At 38.1% G+C, this 21,067-nt stretch overlaps 1 protein-coding gene across 10 annotated transcripts in view; it reads right to left on the bottom strand.

Annotated features, from left to right (window-relative positions):
• Positions 1-1,036: 1,036 nt before the first annotated feature.
• SORCS2 (sortilin related VPS10 domain containing receptor 2) overlaps positions 1,037-21,067 on the bottom strand; it is a 552,575-nt gene continuing 532,544 nt past the window's right edge. For 6 of the 10 annotated variants that reach the window (XM_083834471.1, XM_083834479.1, XM_083834478.1 and 3 more), the window contains 3 exons: positions 14,496-14,653; positions 12,207-12,286; positions 1,037-11,875 (listed from right to left, as the gene is read on the bottom strand). In XM_083834471.1, coding sequence (XP_083690597.1) covers positions 11,852-11,875; positions 12,207-12,286; positions 14,496-14,653 — 262 coding nt within the window. In that variant the 3' untranslated portion in view covers positions 1,037-11,851. The remainder of the gene's footprint in view (positions 11,876-12,206; positions 12,287-14,495; positions 14,654-21,067) is intronic. The other 4 variants (XM_083834474.1, XM_083834473.1, XM_083834476.1 and 1 more) reach the window with 4 other exon arrangements.

Raw genomic sequence — 21,067 nt, 5'->3', positions numbered from 1 at the left:
ATCCCATTCCCCATCCTGCACGGCTCCTCTAACTGCTTTGTCTTCTGGCAGTGACCATCAGAAAGTGCTGAACCAGGGCAGAGCATTCACCCTAAGAAAATTAAGTTTATTTTTTTTTTTTTTAATTTCAGTTGTTCCTTTGCTTTTTATTTTACCAGCTTCAGGATTTCACTGGGACAGCCAATCTGCACAGCAGCAACCACCTATCAGCAAAACTAAAACCGTATTACAGCGGTAAATCTGAGCTAAGTATGTAGCAGGCCTCCAAGTTTTAAACCAGGAAGGAATTTCCATATTGCACGGCTGCACAGAATATTCTGGCCTTAAAAGTACAATGACTTTAGCAAAGAAAGACAGTTCTTGCTAGGATCAGTCACAAGAGAGCACTTTGAGAGCTGGGGCCAAATCCTTGCATACAGCTAGCTCAAGGACAGGTTTGGATTTGCCAACCCTTCAATTTTGTAAGGAGGATGCAGCTCCTACATAGCACAGGCAGGAAGTGAGTGGGATAAAGAAAAGACAATACAGGTAATAAAGAAAAAAGGAGTAAATAAGAAGTAAGTAGTGTGTGAAGAAGCCAAAGAAAACAGAAAAGATTGAAACAAAGACACAGGAAGGTCAGAAGAACACACAGCTTTGTTCTATTTATGGCTGTTTATTGCTGGGAGATCAAGGTTAAAACCTGCTGAATTCTTTCATTCTTTAGCTAGACAGAAATTTTCAGCCTTTGATTCAGTGGCATTCTAGAACTAACTTTTCTTTGGCTGTAATTGCATGGCTTTCTTCTCACCACAGAGTGTCACCCTCACACCAGTTATATCGCAGCTCAACTCCACTAGGGGAAAAGGCAAAAAGAAGAGGTCCTGTTCTATGTGCAGGAGGATGAGATGAGGCTTTGCTGCAGCCTTACCGTACAAGTTTGCTGCTAACGACTGACAAACCTAAGCGCCCACAAACTCTGGGGAGTGCTAAAACTGTTTCGCCTCCACAAAACCCATAAGCTGCTTCACAGGAAAACAAAACAAAACAACAAATAGTTTAGAACCAAATTTTATTAAAGAAAAACCTGTAGTGCAGGTTCTCAGGACAAATGCATACCTTTGGATGCAGTGGAGTACACAGGTACGTATACAGTAGTTTGCCTGCTACATGTTTGGAAGCTGAAAGAGACTGTGATCAACTGCTCTGCACAGTTCATCATCATCATTAGAAGTTGTCAAAAACTTGGTTGTGGACCACTAACAGATACTTGGTTATGTGTGTGCACTACATATTGCACAAGACTTCTGATTAAGCTATTAATTGTGCAATTGAATCACAGTTAAGTGTTACATTAAGCATATTCAAACATATATTTTTTTTTCTTCTCAAAAACAGCACGTCACTACAAAACTGCCATTAAATGTTACATATTTACAAAAATATACAAATAACACTTTTCCCCATTTACGACAATGCACCAGTTATGGATTAATCTTGTTCTTCCCTTAAGTCCTGATATCGTATACAAAGAAACCTGGTCAAAGTCAAGGTCTCCCGAAAAAAAAATAAAATAGGAAAAGTCTTGTATGGATTTCACAAATACTAAAATGTGCAAAGGCAAAAGGAGAGGACTGCACACTTGCATCTGTTAAAGGTATGGACTACAGCATACTGATTACTACTAAGAGCCTGTACTGGACTGGAAGGGCCTCTTTATCAGAAATCCATTTAGAAACACAGTGTTAAGCATTTGTAAATCACACTCTGAAAAAAGCAGTTGTGATTAGTTCAAAAACTAAGTGCTGCCTTCATTGTAATTAGCTTATGTGTATACAAAATACACACGTGCTAACCATGGGAGTAGGAATTACAGGTGATCATCAGTCGCTCACCTGCGTGCATACGGATGCAGTGAGATGACAACTGGTTTTAGCCTGCAGGTAGATTTCAAATTCACTGTGGATGAACAGTAAGCGTTCTTCTGGAACAAAAGGTTTACCTGACAAAGTCTGTGAACCTGCTTGGCCATAAACTAGGGCAGAATTTGGCCCTGTGGGGCCTAAAAAGTAATGCTGCACATGAACAACGTGGCAGTGAGGAACGCTTTGTGAATCTTCACAACTAGCATGTCAAGCCTACTTCTTACTTTATTGGCTTTTCTATCTTTACCAAGAGCTGAAGCTCTAATTAGCCTGAAGATATTATTTAAGCTTGGTTTGAATGTCTTTTTTCCCCTTTATTCCCATGGGCAATGCCAGCAAATCTATATGATTTATTTGTCCAAGTCAGGAATGAGAGATTTTGGACCCGCATGTGTTGGAACAGCCACAGATGCAGTGTAAATAAGGCAGCATAAATCCTTTACTCTTAAAATGGAAAATTCTCCCATTCCAACTTTCAAATCTCAAAACCTTTTTCCAATACCTAATCCAGGGTGAATTGATATTCCTAGCGTAGATTCATAAGTGCAGAGTTATGACACTATCATACTTTAATTTAAGTGAGAAATGGTGATAGCTGATGCCTTCTAATGCCGCATTTGCAATATACTGGTGTGATATTCTTTAGAACCACCTTCCCTTTTGCAAAGAAACACGCCAATGGTTAATGGAAAGACAAATCACGGTAGCTGTACACAACTGTAAATTTAAGTGGTAAGTAAAGCACAAAAGGTGTAAGCTTCCCAAAGAACCCTACCAGCTAATCAAATTCCCTACCTCTTCCATGCTGCTATTCCCTTGCAATTTTTTCCTTGTATTTTTCTCAGCCATACAAAAGAAGATAAAAATGAGTTAATCCCCTTTTGACTTCAAACCAGCTGGCTGGCAGAACCACAATCAGAGCAAAGTAACTCAGAAGAGACTGGGATCAAGAGGGGAGAATTCAAGCGTACTTCTCCATGTGATTAGGTTTTCCCTCCAGAGTCCTCTGCCCTGCAGCAAGTGCATCTCATGCCATACACCCATGCAGAAATGAATCATAACATGTCAGTGACAAATAAAAAAAGGAGCTGTACTCAGATGTCTGGTGTGTATAGGACATAATAAGAACTCTGTGTTCCTGAAACTAAAATGTCTAGTCACATGTTCAGAAAGTCCAGTGTCTGGTGTTTACCCTTAGGAATACTACGCCTACTCACCGGCTCCATCCATCCTCTCTAAACTTTATAAAATTACAGGTCATAGAAGGATTTTAGCAAATTACATTTAATCACTATAAATTCAAGACACATAACTAATCCATAAAATAACTCTTCTCCCTTGCCTCTTAGTTCAGTGCCATGCTAAGGAGGAGCATCATTAACAAATGGCCTACAATCATCTCAGAGGTAAAAGCTATATTGGAGCTCTCTCTGAAGCACACATACATGCATCCTGGCTGCTGGGAAGCAAACACTTTTCCATGTACATTAAGCATGATGTTGCTGTGTGTCAGATCCCTCTAATTATAAGTAGAAATTAATGCTGATAATTTAGCATTGTCATGTTCCTGGTGCTGCAGCAATTTAGATTCACAGTTGAAAGCCTCTGTATGCAACCAACAAAACTTAATATATGTGTCATTACAAATTAAAAGAAGCTCCAAAGCTTAAGAAAAATATAAAATAAACAACTTGTGGCAAAATCATATACACTGATCATATTGCCTTTCTCCCTGCATTTCCCTGTCCCGTATAATCTTGTGCTCCTCTTCCTCCTGCATCGCTCTTACACTTCCTCTCTAGCCTAGGTTCTACCCTACAAAAATAGCTCTGAGCTTTTCAATTACCTCATTCCTGTCATTTTTTGCAAGCTCCTCCACAAGAAGATTCCACCAAACCCATATGGTTACAGCTTAAACTTGCATATTAATGAGCTTAAAAGAAAGCTATTTGCCTCTGCATCCAGGAAAGGTTGCATACAAACCCGGCAAACTATTCCCAAGACTGCTCCTTGGTCCTTCTTTTCCCTATAGCAATGGACTCTATCTCACCTATTCTTCATCTTCGGGTTGTACCATTATACCTAAAAGGCTATGTAGTACCTTGGTTCTCAGCAGCCCATACTGAAATACATACACAGCCTAGTGGCTGTCAGGATGTCCCTGCCCAACTTTGCTGCTGCCCTGTATCTGCCAGTTTGAAGGGCAGGCAAAGAAAGCCAACCCTTGCTGTGCTCCAGAAGGCTCATGTAAACACCATGTCTCATCCTCATAACCTGAAGTGAGGCAGAATGGGGTATTTGGTAGATCATGGGTTTAGTTGTCTGCCAATTAAATGTATTTCTTCCAATGAAGAGAGACAGTAAGGTCAAGAGAGAAAATGGTGGTTATAGTTTATCACTCCTCCAAGGAGGACAACACTGATGCCAATTTCAGGAAGAAGTATCTGCTCCCTGGGACAAGGAGATGAGAGAGGGGCAGGAATGGCAAAAAGGAAGAGCTCCAGAAAGATTTAGAGAAAACGAGAGCCATAATTTAACATGAAAATATTAAAAGAAATGAAAGTGGGAAAGAAACGAGAAGAAAATGCAGAGAGCCAAAGTGTAGGGAAGTACATCAGCTGAGATAATACACCAGAGCTGAGAGAAAAGACAGGGATGGGGAAGAGATGGTGATTCCTCTTGTTAGCATTCAAGACACAGATAGAAACAGAACATAAAGCAAAACAAATGCAAGGAAGAAAGAAAAGTAGACTGTGGAGAACTGTCATCAGAAGGAGGTGGCAGGCAAGGCAGAGAAACAGGTAGCAGCAATAATGAAACAGAACAGCAGGAGAAAAAAAGAGTATGGAGGGAAAACAAGGAAAAATAAAAGAGAATGGAAATTCAGATAATTTTTTCTATATAGTATCACCAATTACTGAGGAAAAACAAAAGAGAATGGAAATTCAGATAAATTTTTCTATGTAGTGTCACCAATTACTTATCAAAAAGTTCCAAGCATTAAACAATGCAGGTCACCTCTCTGAAGGCAGCACCTCAAAAGATAAACCACAAAAAAAAAAAAAAGAGAGAGAGAGAGCAGTGCATTTACCAGCAAGTAGAGATGGTAAATTGAGGGTTTCCCTACGTTTGTGATGATATTCTGTAACTGTAACCTTTTAAATGTCCTTCTGTGAATCTGGGGCATATAAATAGTGTATTAAAAAGTTCTCTAGTTTTATCATTTGTGAATTGCCTACTGCTGTTTTGGATGTACACCTTCTGCATAGTCCTGCCCGTTCATAATCCATAACAAGACTGTCTGTCTCAAAAAACATGTGGATACAAGTCTGCTGTTTTTTCTGTACGAGCTGTTCTCATTAAAAAGCATTGCTTTCACAATTTCAGAAAGATTTTACTTTCTAAACTCTTTTAACTTAACAAGCAAATGGTGTGAATGAATATATATAAATGTTTAAAGAGAATAAGCCAATTCTTGCCCTTCGATCTGCAAGAGCAGACAGTGTCAGACAGAAATAAATATAAGTACCAAAAGCTGGCTAAAATTAGCAACAAATTACATAGAAATATAAGACATGCTAAGAAATTTACTTGGAATGCCTGAATTTACCAGCGATCAATAAACTCATTATAGCATTAAAAATATGTGCATCAAAGGCATCTACTGCTGCATGTATTATTGCTGCACAACGAGGCTTTACGTCCACTGCATTGCAACAAATTGTTATAAAGATGCAAATTCTACAGAACCTCAGAAATCAAGTCTGATTAATAAAGCTCAAGTTTACGTAATGCTTTCAATGTGTTGCAAGGAAATAATTTTACACTAAATTACTTGTGTGAAGGAAACAATCTACTTCTTTTTCAGGACTACTAAATGTCATTCCTAAAAAGAAAACTAACCTAAAAGAGGGAGGGACAAGAATATGCAATTAAGTATATGTATTTGAAGAGATATTTTATATCTATCTATATTAAAAGAGAATATTTGAATATAAACCATAACACCTCTTTGATAAGAATGTCGTTTTGTCCAGTATATTCATAGCCTAGCACTGCCTACAGGGCTATATCGTGCATACAGAATATGTATTTCTAAGCCTTCCAGTATTTCTTGTCTTAAATACTGTCTCCAGAAGATCACCACAGCTACTGTCTTGTAAACTAGCTGAAAATAGTAATTCTGACAAGCCTAAAACAAGGAAGAAAAAAAAAAAGAGAGATGAAAACAATGAAAATCTTTCAGTTGGTCATACATTGCTTAACAATTCACATTTTACCTACTTTGTTACTCCATTTAACAGGAGAAAAAAAGTGAAGTACTGAAGACTTAAAGAAATAAGACCTTGCATATTAAAAGACATGAAACTCACTCACTGTAGGTATCAATTTCAGGAAAAAAAAAAAAATTCTGAAAATACATTCTTTAGTCTTCAGACCATTATGAAGAACAATTTGTGCAGATTACTAGTCTTTATTTTCCTGACAGTATATATAGTCCTCTGCACTCTATGCAAAATATTTGAAATGAAAGGAAAAAAAAATAGTCCATCAAACAGTTCCTGTTCAAATTTGGGAGTCGACTTGTAGGCTATCTAGGCATTGTGAAACCCTTCTGCACTCCCACCAGCTGGAGGCAGCAAAAAGAAAGGGAAGAAAAGTTGCAGAGGCGGTCAGCCAGGTAGGAGGGCTGACTTATGAAAGAAGATTAAAAAATTAAGGAGTGCACAGCTTGATATTTTCCAAAGACTGCAGGGCTCAGCTTCTAATAGCAAAAGCTAACTGGAGGTCTGAGATACTTCAAAACTTGTCACTTTGATGACTGTAGTCTGAAAATAAGTGAAAAACATTATATACGTAACCACGAAAGGAATAAACACTTATTTAAATGGCAGTCAGAGGGCTAATACTGAAATACTGAAAGGAAATAAAGAATATGAAAATATAGACAATGTTATAAAAATGTTCTAAGCAGACACTTTAACTACTTCTAGGCACTTAAATGTTCTTCTAATGTAAGTTTTAGAAAGACTTTCACAGACTAGTAGGATTAGGCTATATGCCAGTCTCAAAGAAAGTTGTAGAATAAATAAGCAATTGGGGCTAGAATAGAGAAAATATGCTAGGAAGCTACGATGGTCTAGAATATCCATCAAAGTTTTGCATCTCAAAAACTAATATTTATAAAGGTAAACGCTAATAAAATTCTTTCTGGTGGTAAGCCAGTATTTTGAGAGAAATTTGCACTTTCTTCTAAAACTCTGAAATTAAAATGAAGATGGAAACAACACAGCAATATCAATCAACATATAAAATCAACTCCAACTGTAAATAATCGATAATGAAATAAAAATTCTAGTCTTCTTTTCCCCAAAGCCGCATTAAAACAAACAGCCACATCATAGTTTTAGAGAAAACAAAGGAAAAACCTTCAACTGACATTGTCATCAATGCTACTGACTTAGCAACGTTGTATTCAAATTTAAATAACGTCAAAATTCAAAACATATCAGAATCATTGCTTTGTCATCAAAAAGCTACTACAAACAAAGGCAGTAAATTTAATTTATTAAAAATGAAATATGTATATATATATCTTTGAGCATGTATTTATGTAAGGAGGATAGAAACCAATGCAGTTCCATTCTGCTACTCTCTATTAAAGAAGCGACATGCCATAATAGAGTATTCCCACTAAAGGGATTTCTCAGCGGACTTGAAACAGATAACCAACATAACAACGTCAGCTGAAATCTGCTTTGTACTTCGAGCTAGCAATCACAAAACATTGATTTGTCTCTGTCTGTCTAGAGGACAGTAATTTAACAAATCATCTACTTTACGTGAATGAATGCTGCTCTCACTGGTCAGTGAAAGCAGAAAACTCGTCAAGAATAATATAATATTCAATGAGAATATCCTCAAAGAGTTCAAAGAAATTGGGTATCAATTGGAGCTATAACAACATCTTGCCTCAGGCTGGTGTCTTCTATTTCTTCACAGTTGCTTCCACCACCATCTTTTAAAGGGTATAAAAATATACATTGGTTTATATTGCTTTTATTTTTAAGAAATTAATTTACACTGTGAGTGTGTGGGTGTCTGTAAATGTCTTCTGAGCATTTCTGAACATGTTATATGAGTAGACGATCCTAAAGCTGTCTCAAACGTCCAGTGTCAAAAGGGAAACTACAGTTAACAACTGTAAATCTTGATGGCTTCATATCAGAACGCATTGGAGCATTCTTAGAAGTACCTGGTGTTTTTGAACTTGCAAATACATGCGAGTTTAAGAAGGCCACAAGTTCTAAATGATACCAATACAATACCAGTTTTGTTGTTTCTGGTTTTAGTATAGTTCAGTGTCAATGCTGATAGGTATCATTGTACCCATTGTATTAGGCTTTTGACCAAATAACACTGCAGAAAGTAAGTTTAAGATACTGCGATGCAAATTAGCAAGATCACAGCCCATGTTGCAATGCTACTCTGCATATGGTCCAATAACAGCTTTCAACTGAAATTACCTTTTTTTCTTTTATTTTTTTCTTTTCTTCTTTTTAACAGTTATGTACCTGTTTCGTTTATGGATTTTTTACGTGTACATATAATTGTGGTTGGTTTCAGTATACTACCTTAAATTACAGCAATAGTAAGAAAAAAAAAAAAGAAAAAAGAAAGCTAGACTATTAATATTATATACTCACATAATTCTTTCACTCTAAAGGTCCTGAACGAACAGTAATTAATTTAGCTTCACAATGCTCCTGTGAGGTACATAATTACTATCAGCCCCATTTTACAGGTGGGGAAACTGAGGCACATACAGGTTAAGTAGCTTGTCCAAAGTCTGGGTACAGAATCTAGGTACCTGACACCCATCTTCCATTTCTTAGCCATCAAATCACCCTTCCTCACTAACAAGTTTAACTGGAGTACATACGAATACTGCATGTACAAATGCATACATGTGTGCCTAGCATTTGTGCACAGAAAGAACTCTCTGTTCTGTATATGCATGTAAGAGGATTTTAGATATATATCAAGGATGTGTATATATTTACATAGCCTTTAAAATGCTAAGATGTCCTGGATGTAGTTCAAGAGATTCAAAACCTAGTACTGTGAGAATTTTCATTTAAAGATAAACCATGAATGGGAAAATGGGCATGGTATTTTTCTCAATTTCATAATAACTCATTTTAAAGTTATTTTTTCCAAGGAATCAAAGGCTTCCTTTATTATATGCTGGGTATTGCTAATACAGTTACGGCGACACTGACATCTCTTTAGAAAACAGTGCTTTTAAGACATGACAAACCAACCTCACACAAGTGCTGCATGAATCAGATTAATTAGCTTTGAAAAACATTATTACAGGCACTATATTGTGCTGTGTTAATTAGAGTATCGAGCAGTTAAATATTCTACGGTTTTCCAAAAGACTCCTGTTGTCAGAGACACAAATCACCCTGTATTACACATACAAAAGTAGTTGTTAAAGCATAAATTAGATGCATGACCTAGTTCCAACAGTGTCCTTCACTAATCAGATAATCTGTGGAAGAACGATCCCAAACTAGGATTTCCACCCTACTCCTTGTTCATGAGGCAAATCCCCCTACTCACCTGCCCCATACCTACTACAGATTTATTTCACAGGTATAAGCAAGCTCTTTGCAATACTATTTTACTCTTTTCCAGCTCATTCCCACTAGAAAGAGCTGGTGAGAAGGGGAAGCCTCTGGTGCAACAACCCTGAGAGTTTCCGATGCAGAGCACTTTTTGTATTTGCACTTCTCTTCAAGAAATGCAGACTCAGACAAATGTAACACCTTGGATTTAACCACGGTCCTTCCTGCGTACACATCTGCTAGAGCACTGCTCCTCTCTGGATCAATTTGCACAGCACTCTACCACTACTTAGGCTTCTTTCTTTTTCTTTTCTTTTTTTTTTTTTTTGAAAGATTTTGGAAATTATTTTCCTGAGCAGTTTGCAAGCACTTTCAGAATCTTTAACTTTTCCACCCAGGTCCTTACATTACATTTCTAAACTAGAATTTCTTGTGCTTTACACATACATCCTGTAGGGTTTATGAGAGCCTACAGTACTGCACTGAATTACTACATCCCAGTCTGTTGCATTTGACAACCATATGCTTTAGGCCATCAACAGCTACATGGAAGAATGACTCCAATGCATGGGGTAATTTAAAGACAGGTCTCTTCTGTCTTGCCAGCGCTCACTATTTACTGTTTGTTTATTCAGAAAGATGCAGATAGCTATCTGTATCCTCCTTACGCAAGGTGGTGTGGGAGCTTGCCAGTAGCATAGGTATGACATTCACTGAGTAAAGAGCTATTTATTCTCTATTGAAGGCAAAAAGTGAAGAGATTATATAGGTTTCTGAGAGGAGCGTCCTAATTCCAGGCAGCCGTGACACAAAGGATGCCAGATGTTTGAACTCATCACACCACAGTCCATTTCCTACACAGCTCCATCAACCTCGGGGAAACCAGCAGCGAGGTGCGGATTCACCGCACTGCCTCTGCCTGGGGGTGCAGAGGTTGGGATTTGGAAACTCTGAGCTGATCACAAAATTGGAGTGGGGAACCTCCAGGCTGACCCCCGAGACCTTCTGCAGGATGCTCCTTCAGAAGCCCCACTGCCCAACCTGCAGGCGTAGGGACCAGTGCTGTGCTAGGGACCGAGTGACACCCTGTGGTGAGAGAAAGGAAATACGAACTCTGAAACCACAACCGGTGCTCCCCAGGGCCCTACAGACTGCCAGAGCAACCCAAGCAGAGTTCAGGTCAGGGTTTGCCCACCCCTGCCTCCAACGGCCCAAAGGCAGGGGAAGCCCCAAGGGTGACACGGGTGGGAAGGGGACTGTGGTGTTCCACCTGGAGGAGAGCTCTGACCTTCCTGGCATCTCTGCCCTAATGGCAATTTTTTAAAAAATAACCATACAAAGAAAGCAACCTAAAGAGGTATTTACACTCTCTGGAAATTTAAAAAGAAACAGGCCATCAGCACCGTTTTTTTTTTTTTTTTTTTTTTTACATGATAACTGATCTGGCAGCTGCCATCGTCCTAGAGGTGCTCGCTCAGAAGACAATAGGAGAGCAAATGAAATGACTGTCTGCAAGTGAAGGCACCTGGTCTGGGAAAAGCTTCACGCTGGTGTTTCTCTTTCACATGGGGTGGGATCGGGGGATATACCTATGCTGATGGTTTGTCAGGACTTGCTACACTTAAAGGAGAATTATCCTATAATTACGAGATATCCTAATTAACACTTTACTTCCTGTAATCCACAGAAGGGCGTAAGCATAAATTCATTAGATTGTCTCACACATTTTTAAGTTAAGAGCTTGTATGGCCTAGGAGTACATAGGACTCCTTGCTCAGTCCTCTCCCAGTACAGAACCACTGCTGAGTTATGGCCTTCTGACACAATGTCATCGTGAAAACCATCTATTCTGGTCTAGTCGCTTGTTTAGAAATCACCTTTTCAGGCTGAAGAGTCCCAGCTTCCCACTGAATACCTCAGTTAAAAACATAGTTAAAAAGTTACAGACAATCGTCCTAAAAATAAACATAGAGAACTAGAGCATATACAGGAAAAGAAAAAAGGAAGGTGGCATTGAATGTGCCTAGGGCTACAAATTTGCTACCATAGTTTGAATTTGAATTGTAACGAGTTCCCAGGCCATAGAGTGAACACAAGACGTATTATCCTTCTCCCCTGGTAACTGATGATGGACGCCTTTTTTCCACGGGACTGTTAGGGAACCTTCTCTCCACCAGCATTTACAGCCATATTCGCAATTTTGTGACATCACCAGGGAAAAATAAAACGATACAGAGAAGAGTCTTTCGGTTTTTGTGTTCAGCTGTAAATATCAGCTAACCAGGTAACTGTGCATCTCTCTGGAGTTGATGCTCAAAACCACGCCTGAGTGATTGCCTATGAAAATACAGAAACAAGAGGCCAGCATTAGTGTATTTCAGGTACTTCACAAGAAATCCCCCTTTTATTGCAGGGACAAGTCAATCACATAAAGAGAGTGGCTTTATCAAACAGGTGAAGGCTGGTGCAACAGCTCCGTGTACCTACAGGATACTTTCACTTAAAGCTTTTGCTCATGGTGGTGAGTTTGTGGCGAATTCCTAGGGTTTCTATCCCAGTGACAGCATAAGGTGGTTCTCTTTGCAGCTTAAAAAGGTGTAGTTGTCTCGAGGGGTGCAGGTGAGGTGGGAGAATGGCACCTGAGGCGTCCATTCAACATGCCACTGACCTGGGACTGGACACTGACCGGCATCAGCAATAGGGGAACTCTGTAGCTGTTCAAGTTGCCACTTCTCCCAGAAGGAGTCACTGCAAGGTAATGGTGTTGAGGAGTCCCAAGGTGGGGGTTGCGATAAAGTAGGCAACATAAAATATATAGAAAACAAAAAAAGTGGATGGGTGAGTCTGGAAATACTGTACTGTGGAAATTCAAAAGTTATGAGAAGAGAGAACAAACAGAACCCTAGGCCTGCAAAACCCTGCTGTGCATGGGGCGGGGGCTGTTACAGACCTCTCACAACAGGGAGAGAGAAAGCTCACCAGAATTAGAGGGGATCTCCATAGCATAGGAACCTTCTGCAAACAGTGTTGTAAAATGGAATTTAATATAGAGCAGGGATTTTAACACGTTTCATACTCTAGCCAGATAAAATAGAAGAGTATCATTAACAGGAATATTTTCTTGGCAGTAGTGAGTGATACCGGAGCTAGTGGAAAGCATTGCAAGTAACAAAACAGCACAGTGAGCTGAAGTATTGTTTTACATCTTAAATAAAGTCTTGTGTCTAAAAACTGTACAGTAGCTGATGAATATAGATGATTATGATCCACAGAAGTGAACTCTTTACGCTCTGCTTGAAATGCTTCTGGTGTTGACAACCTGGCAGAAGCACAAATCATCTCGAGATCTGCCTTTGCTTACTGTCTTACATTTCACATCAAAACATCACAATCTTGCACCCTTTAACCATAACAATACTCTGCCCAGATACAAGATTTCATTTTTTTTTTTCTCTGTGTAATGAGTGCAGGATCAGGCTTATGTAGCCAGCTATGAGCAAGTAGAGATTATTTCTGAATGTGTCACAAATCAGGGTAGCATTTCTTTATTACAGCATCACCAGCTGCATTATATAAATAGACCAAGAGGGATTTTCTACCATTAAAAGTAATATTTTTGCACATTACTAGAGGTGTTTGAATGATCCACATTAATAGGCATGTCTACATGGACTTTTGTTAGCAATCAGCTTTCTCCTCTAAAGAGCCTGGAGATAAGCTGATCAAACAATTTTAACACAAAATTTGTTTTTCCAGGCTTGTTTTTGGAATTAATTCCAACAGTCAGAGGTGAGATCAAGGCCTTCTTGCAAAATCTGAATAAAACACAGTGATATGCATATACAAAGTTTGTCAAACAAAATATAGAAATACACAAAGTTACACAAAGCAAAGCTGGAGGATGGAAGCTCCCCTTGTGCTTAAAGCTAACAACTTCAAGAACATAGAAGCAGCACATGGTTCAGCAAATGAAAATGACATCTGCAACAGAAGGTAAAGACGAAACCAGGGACAAAGAAATCTCTCCTCTGCCAAAATTCTGTCCTACCTCAGGTTGCCTCTGTCACAACTAAAATAGATCCCTTTCTGTGGGTACATGAAGACATTACAGTTGCCTGTTACAGCATGAAGGGACTACCACAAATTCCAAAAGCTTTGGAATATCTGATTTATTTTCACAAAATTTGTATGAATGAAATCGGAGAGCTTTTCCCATTGTCCTACACCTTTCAGACTTTGACTTCAGTGAACTCTGAACACAATGGTAAATTTCACAGGAACTTTATGGCTCAGTACTCTATGCTACATTAAAAATAACCACTGGGGGCCAGGGTATACATTTCTACCTGACACTGAAATCATTACTCAGAGAGTTTCACAGGAAGTTTCCCTTACAGGTTCCTTATGACCACCCCATGAATACTAGCAAATTAATAGCTAAAATATGGAAGACTCATAATATTTTTTACACAGGAATAAATTTAATGTTTCTAATAATGAAAACTTTAAATGCCACTGGAATATAATGACCAGTACAGCAATGGATATAGTTACAATTCATCTGAAATCTTGGAAATATTGACTGTAAAAATCCTTCTGGTCTTCTTGATTTTCCACTAATTCAGGGGATTCTTGAGTTAATTCAGATATTACCAATTATATCCTGTTCTACCAAAGATAATTTCTCTAATTATAAAAATTGTCTGTCTCCTGACATTAAACTCTATTGTCTCTGTACCTGTGTTCTACATAGCATGCCATTCATACATTAGCCTTCATTACAAGCAAGCAAAAATAAGATAATTGAGATAATCCTTTGTCAGTAGTGTACTATTTGCTTCATCCCAAGTCTGAGCAGAAAATGAAAAAAGAAAACAAAACAATAACCTAAAATGAAAATGAATATCAAGTAAAAATCAATTACTTACGAAAATTTATAGACTAAAAATGAAGTTACCTCTTGCGTTACCTAGTGTTTGAGAGTCCAGATCATCATCAATAAACTCCTCACCCTGGATGATGTTCTGGGTGTCCTCACTATGATTGACAGGGCTTGTCATCTCCTGTTCTTTTTCGTTGTGCATCTGGGCATAGACATTCCTGCCTGGCAGTTTCCTAAATTGGACAAGGAGAAAAAGTCTTGTGATGGAAGTCCTTTGTGCCACACACATGCTGGCACCAGAGCAGAGCTCTAGCAATGACACAGTACCAGAATCACATCATAGAACCAATCATATCCATCCCTAATTTTGTGTTCACAATCTAAAGTCATCAAGACTTTATTCTAAGAGTTTTATTTAACTCTCTTGAGCCTTAACTGCTCAAGAATTCTGCATTGATGATTTCTTGACTAAGTCTGATACACAATAAACTATATTAAAAATAAAATAAATTAAAATAAAATAAAAAATAAAACAAAACAAAATAAAATAAATAAAACCACACAAAAAGTGATTTTTGTGAAATAAAGCAATAAAAAGCCCCAACATAATTCTTTCCTGGTACCAGACATCTTTGCAAACATTAAAGCTGGGTCACAATCAGTCAAGCCCATCTCCCTGGTCAGGTGGGCTGACACTGAAAGTTAGTGGTAGCATTCAACGGCACTCTCATAATGTATTAGGGTTGAGGAGAGAAGCAGGAGAAATCCAGGAGACAGGGAATGGGAAGGGAGAAGAGAGCGATGCAGCAGGAGTCCAGAAGCAAGAGGTGTAGAGTAAGGAAGTAACCCAGCATTGGTAAGGGCAAGTAAGAAAGTAGTGCTTCTGTGCAGGGTTAGTTGGGTAGAGATAAGCAGGCAGCACTAAAGCACTACTGGGAAGTGCCGATTTAAACAAACTTTCCATGGAAAACAGCATTTAACTTATTCGTTCTGATATGAATCTAGAAAAACAAAAAGCGTGTTATTAAACAGCTTTATCAGCTCTAACAGACAATTAGCACCATAGCTGAACTTGGGAAGCTTTAAAGTAAGTATGGTAAAGATTTCTTAACTAGATTTACTTAAATTAGACTTTGTAAAATCAAAGGGGATAAATCAGGGGTTTCTAACTTTTGCAGCAGAACTCATGGTTTAAACATTTCTAGAGAGTCATACCCTCTGTTGTAGCTGTGTTCATCTGAAATCGGCCTGGGCACACAACAGCATCCGTTCCTACTCACCAAGCAGACACTTCTGATTAGGGAGCTGCAGGTTATGAGCTCCTTGTCCCACATAGCAAGCAGCAGCTTGACAGCTTGATCAGCATGACAGCAGATCATGGCTGTTGAAGTCTGTGCTCAAAAGAAATGGTTGCAATGGGCAGACAACAAGAAAAAAGGGAAAATGGGGTTCAACTGCTGAGGTTAAGCTGGGGTTTCTGCTTTGCTCCTGTATCTACAGGGCAAAGACAGAAAAACTGACAGCAATTTTTAGGTATCCCTCTAAAAATGGCCAACTTCTGCTCCATATTCTGGCAGCAGTATGACAACTGGATAAATACATGAGTTGCTCTGCTTTCTTTTGGCTTTCAGAGATGACCTGTGTTTAAATGTTATGTTAGAAGAAAGGTTCTGTTCCACGTGGCACCAGTTTGAGGTAAAAGTTACTGCAGCATCCTATTTTGAACAGCAGCTTTCATTGCATCACAAATAATTACAGAAAAAAATATATTGTTAAACAATGAAACATGAGTGAAAGGGATCTCCTCCCTATTGATGAACTGCATCCTATATATCTAAATATGTAGACACACATCTGTATAGCTATGTGTGTATGCACACATACACACATACATGTATATGTATCAATCAGGCATTTTATCCCATTATTTACAAGCAGCACAGAGAAAGAAATATGTTTGGTTTTACTATTTTCTGTACCCCACTGAGCATGGAGTAAATAAAGCACAGGCACTAACTAATCCCAAGGATGGGAAAAGGGTCTGGTAGCACAATGTTATGCTGGTATGACTGCTTTAGGACGTCCAAAGGCTCCTCCAACACTAACATACTTTGCCAAGCCCTGCATCATTGTCCTCCCATTAACTGGAGTAAAAAAGCCACATTAAAACGGAGAGGGACATTCCTTCCTCATTACAAAAACAAATGCATTAGGTAATTAATTGTGATTTTTTTCTCTAGGGCCAGTAACTTCAGACAGTTTATAATGTGTCTGCTAATGAAACTAGCCATGTGAAAACAATATCTGTCTCAATCAGACCTGCACCAAACCTGTCAAATTGCTTTCCTTTCAGTCCACCATCAAATGTCTATGGGAAACAAAACCCAAAAGAATGACTTTGCAGCACATCTACAGAATTAGCACATACCTTTCTACAGGAATTGGGAGATCTTCTCAAAGATGTATTTCTGACAGATTTGGAAGCATCAATAGCATTACCAAAATATTTTTGACATAATAACAATGTTATCCATCTCAAACCCATATGGCATTCCAGATCTTTACAGTGAGAGCTGCTAACCTACTTGTTGTCTGCCTGTGTTTTCACAGGCTGAAGGACCTGCCTGAAACCAGGTCAACAGGGTGCATCCTTTGGTATAAAACCTGAGGTTTCAACTGTTGTATTCAGTAAATCTTACTTAGATCACCATAATCCCAATACACACTATTAAACATGCCTGAATGAAGAAACCTCACAAGTTCACAAGTAACCATTAAACTTCTTGTTGTTAAGAGCACTCCTTTATGGGTTATGGATAAAAGGAGAAAAGACATAAGCTGATATTTCTCACTCAGACCTCATGAACCTGGTCCTGTTAAGCACAGATCCTTAAGGGAAGGTATAAAGTTGAGATACTCAGTGTAGTATCTTAGATTGTATCATGGAACATGGATGGGAGGAGGGGGAATATTACAAGTCTTGTGAAGGTCATCTGACCTTTTATACATTATAGAGATCTCTCTGTGTTTTATATTGCTTCAATTTTACAAGAAAGAGATTTATCTGATCTCAAGAAAATGCCAGTCCAAGTCTTTTCAAGACGCATTTTTTAACATGTGCCAGATGTTCTGTTTACATGGGACAACCACACTGTGGAATGAAACAGGATGTGGATACTGAATCCTTGCAAAAATATAGGCCTAATTCTGGCAATTTTCCAGTTGCTCCACACTGCTGTAATATGTAGGAAGGAAGCTGCTATCCCTAATTATTCCGGAAAAAAAAAAAAAAAGTGCGTACCCTGATGTGTTTTGCTCTTCTTAAGGAAGCAATTTATATTGAGTCCATTGTAAGTGTTTGAAGTAGGCAGAGCTGAAATGCTTGGGTCTACATAAAAGACTACTGTGAAAACATGACAAGACATGAAATTTGACCCAAGAGATTTATATCAGCAATATGAAAATTGAAAGCATGTTTTATCAGAACAGAGAAAAAGATTGTGCAATGGTTTCTTTTGGGGGTTTACTCTTCAGCTGCAAAATGCCTGTGCTTTGCATCCATCACTGGAGACAATTACCTCTGCTGTATTGCACTCTATGGTTTACATTTTTAGTTCCTATTGTTTTCTCTGTAGCATTTTATTTCAGCCATGAGGAGGAAGAAATATTCATGCCTGCTTTGAGGACCATAAAAACATGAACAGGAGACTTCATTCTGCACAGAACTATTAATGAGCATCCCAGCACATGGCTTTGACTGAGCTCTCCAGGTCCCAAACCTTTTAGAAGATATTCTAGGAAGCAACTGTTTTTCTACATTCACAAATTCTAATCAGTCCATACCAGGAACTGTTTGTACTTAAAAATGTTCAGCAGTATGAAACAGCAGGAGGGGGATGAGATATTGATTCTCACTCCTTTAAACTCTCTAGCTTATTTGGCTTTCAATTCCCGCCTTGTGGAGCCAATATTCATTGGCCTTTACACAGCTTCACTCATTTTCCAGAGGCTTGATTAAGATTCTGTTTAGTATAAAAAATAGGAGCATATTCACATGGCAAAGGATATGGAATAATGCATCATGCTCTTGGAACTTAAATAAAACTAACAACAACAATAATCCATTAAACAGAATATTTTATTGTGGTATTGGTTTTATTATGTTTGGATTAATGTTCAGATGAATGGCTTCTTTGTGCTTTGAGATGCTCCTGATTTACTTCCCTCTTTCATTTTGGAAATCTTTTATACAAGCTATTACTTTGATTTCAGAGGAAGTTTTTATGAAATATTACAGATCATTAAATTAGTGCCTTTATATATATGTATATAACTAAGTGGCATGAATTGGGACTAAACTTGCTCTCATGGAACATAAAAGTAGTATAAGCAAGGTGGGGAAAAAAGATAGCTTTTCTTCAGAGACTGAAAATGAGATAGTAAGTCAATGAGGCAGAAAGATAACACAGTTCTGCTCCACATTGTGGAAATGGCCCAGGAGAGGGTTCATTTACCAAAAGTGGCTCTTGACAGTCCCAAGAAAAAAAAGAATTATGCATGAAATGGTATAAATTTGATTGAAGTAGACTCACAGACATTTCTGAAAACACAGTATTCAGCTTTAGGATACAGGCAGTAGTTTGCATACAAATTAAAAGAGGAAGATTTTCATACTTTTTTAGAGAATCAATTTTTTTTTCCTGTTAACCAAGTAAGGCACTTAGGCAGAAAAAATTCTTATCTGCTCTGGTTTGGTTAATCTAATACCCTGTTGTTATACAGAAGTGAAAAAGTAAGAAAAGGATGATTTCACATCTTCTACTAGCAACATAATGATTATATGGCAGCTTTGATGTGGCTAAAATACAATTTTCCTTTCCTCCACTTTGCTTAGTGCAGACAGTGCTATTTGTTTTCTCTATAGTGTTGCCCAGGACCCCTCACTGGGGAAGTTTGCTCTGAAAGGATGAAGAAATCTTTTCTGGGTTGTGACTTGAAACCCACACAGAAAAACAAACATTCTTTCAAAGGGAATGGAAAACGTTTACCTTTACTGAACCAAATTTAGTAAAGATGGGATGGTACAGAAAAAAAATATATATGCAGGTCTCAGATCTGTATTAAAAAAAATGGGCCTGATTTCTCAAAAATATTTTCCATCTGCTTCATATTGTTCTGGTCTAAAGAAGCAGCTTTCTGGTCTAAAGAAGCAGCAGAAGTAGTCCATTTTTACCTGGATGGTTAAACAACTTAAGCGTGCTAGTGAGCATTGTAACACATTGTTTGCTTGAGGCATCAGATTGGTGATTTCCATACCCAGAACGTAAAAGCAAAGAAAAAGAAAATTATTCTTGGCTTGTCCAATATCCATGCTTGTTGTCTGCACTGTCTCGTGTCACAGCCACAGTGAGATTTAGCAGCCTGGGTATTACTTCTCTTTCCTTACTGCTATACTGAAAATTTCCCCTACCCAAAACATGTAAAACCATCTTTGTTCACTCATGGAATCAGACTAGAATTAGTTTTTAGAAACCATCAACATTAATCATTTAAAACTTACTTCTCTTTTACCAGGTAAATCTTTCCAGATACCAAATTTAACATTAAGAACTATTTTTCGTGCTGGCAAAGAAAGAGAATAATCCAAGTCATGTTCTTCTTTGCCTGTGTCCCAATGCCAATTGCAAGTCCTGTAGACCCAAGTATTGTAGTGACAAAACTAAGATTAATAAACATTTCTCTGAGGATAAATGGAATTTTAATGCTTTTCTGAAGGAAGTATCTGCCTATCAGCTTACACAAATGAAAGGAGATCACCACCACACCAAATCTCTTACATGTCCTCCTGTATAATTTTCTGAATTATACAAAAATTATGGACAGTATTAACACTTCAACACCTTATACATGCCTATAATTTATAAGTGGAAATAATTCATATTTACATTTGCATGTGTTGTCTGAGGTACCATAGGGCTTAGAAAGTGTTATTCTGCTGAAATAATCTCACAAATTTGAACATTTTTTGTTGCATATGGCATTCTTTCAGCAAATTCTTAACACTGACAAGCCTTCATGCATTTCAGGTTGGTTTATAACTAACGAAGGACACCTCAGTTTCAAAACCTATGGGCCAGTTTGTAAACTTACACACTCACTGTTCTGACTTTAAAGGGACTGCACTTGTAAGAAAGTACTCCATGGGGATCCAGAAATTTATTGTAAGTCCACATAAACACAGGAAAGATTTCCTTTTTAAGGGATATTTTTTTATGGGATTAGATATTTGGGTGGGAGAGGAGTTCACAGGAAGCACACAGGGAAAAAGTGATTCTTCAAACTGAGCACTGATTAGGCACTCAATATGCTTTGAAAACCAAACTGTATGAAAAAGATGCAACTAAAAAAAAAAAGGCATCTTGGAAAAGCTTAGCAGGAATACAGGAATATTTAAAAATAATTCTGTCAAATATCTCAGAAAGAGATATGGTACAGACCCAAACTGAATATTACTGCATGGTCATTCATCAATGCCAACAGCAGTTTTCAGGCTACTGAGAAGCATCTGAATATATCTCACATTTCTGCTCACTTGCACTAAAATTAAACGCCCATAAAATTCAAATGCAAATGATTTTCACAAATTA

The sequence above is a fragment of the Anser anser genome (assembly GCF_964211835.1).
Source record: "Anser anser genome assembly, chromosome: 4".
In the NCBI taxonomy this organism is placed as follows: domain Eukaryota; kingdom Metazoa; phylum Chordata; class Aves; order Anseriformes; family Anatidae; genus Anser; species Anser anser.
The sequence above is the reverse complement of the archived record's forward strand: the minus strand, read 5'-3'. Positions and strand labels throughout refer to the sequence as shown.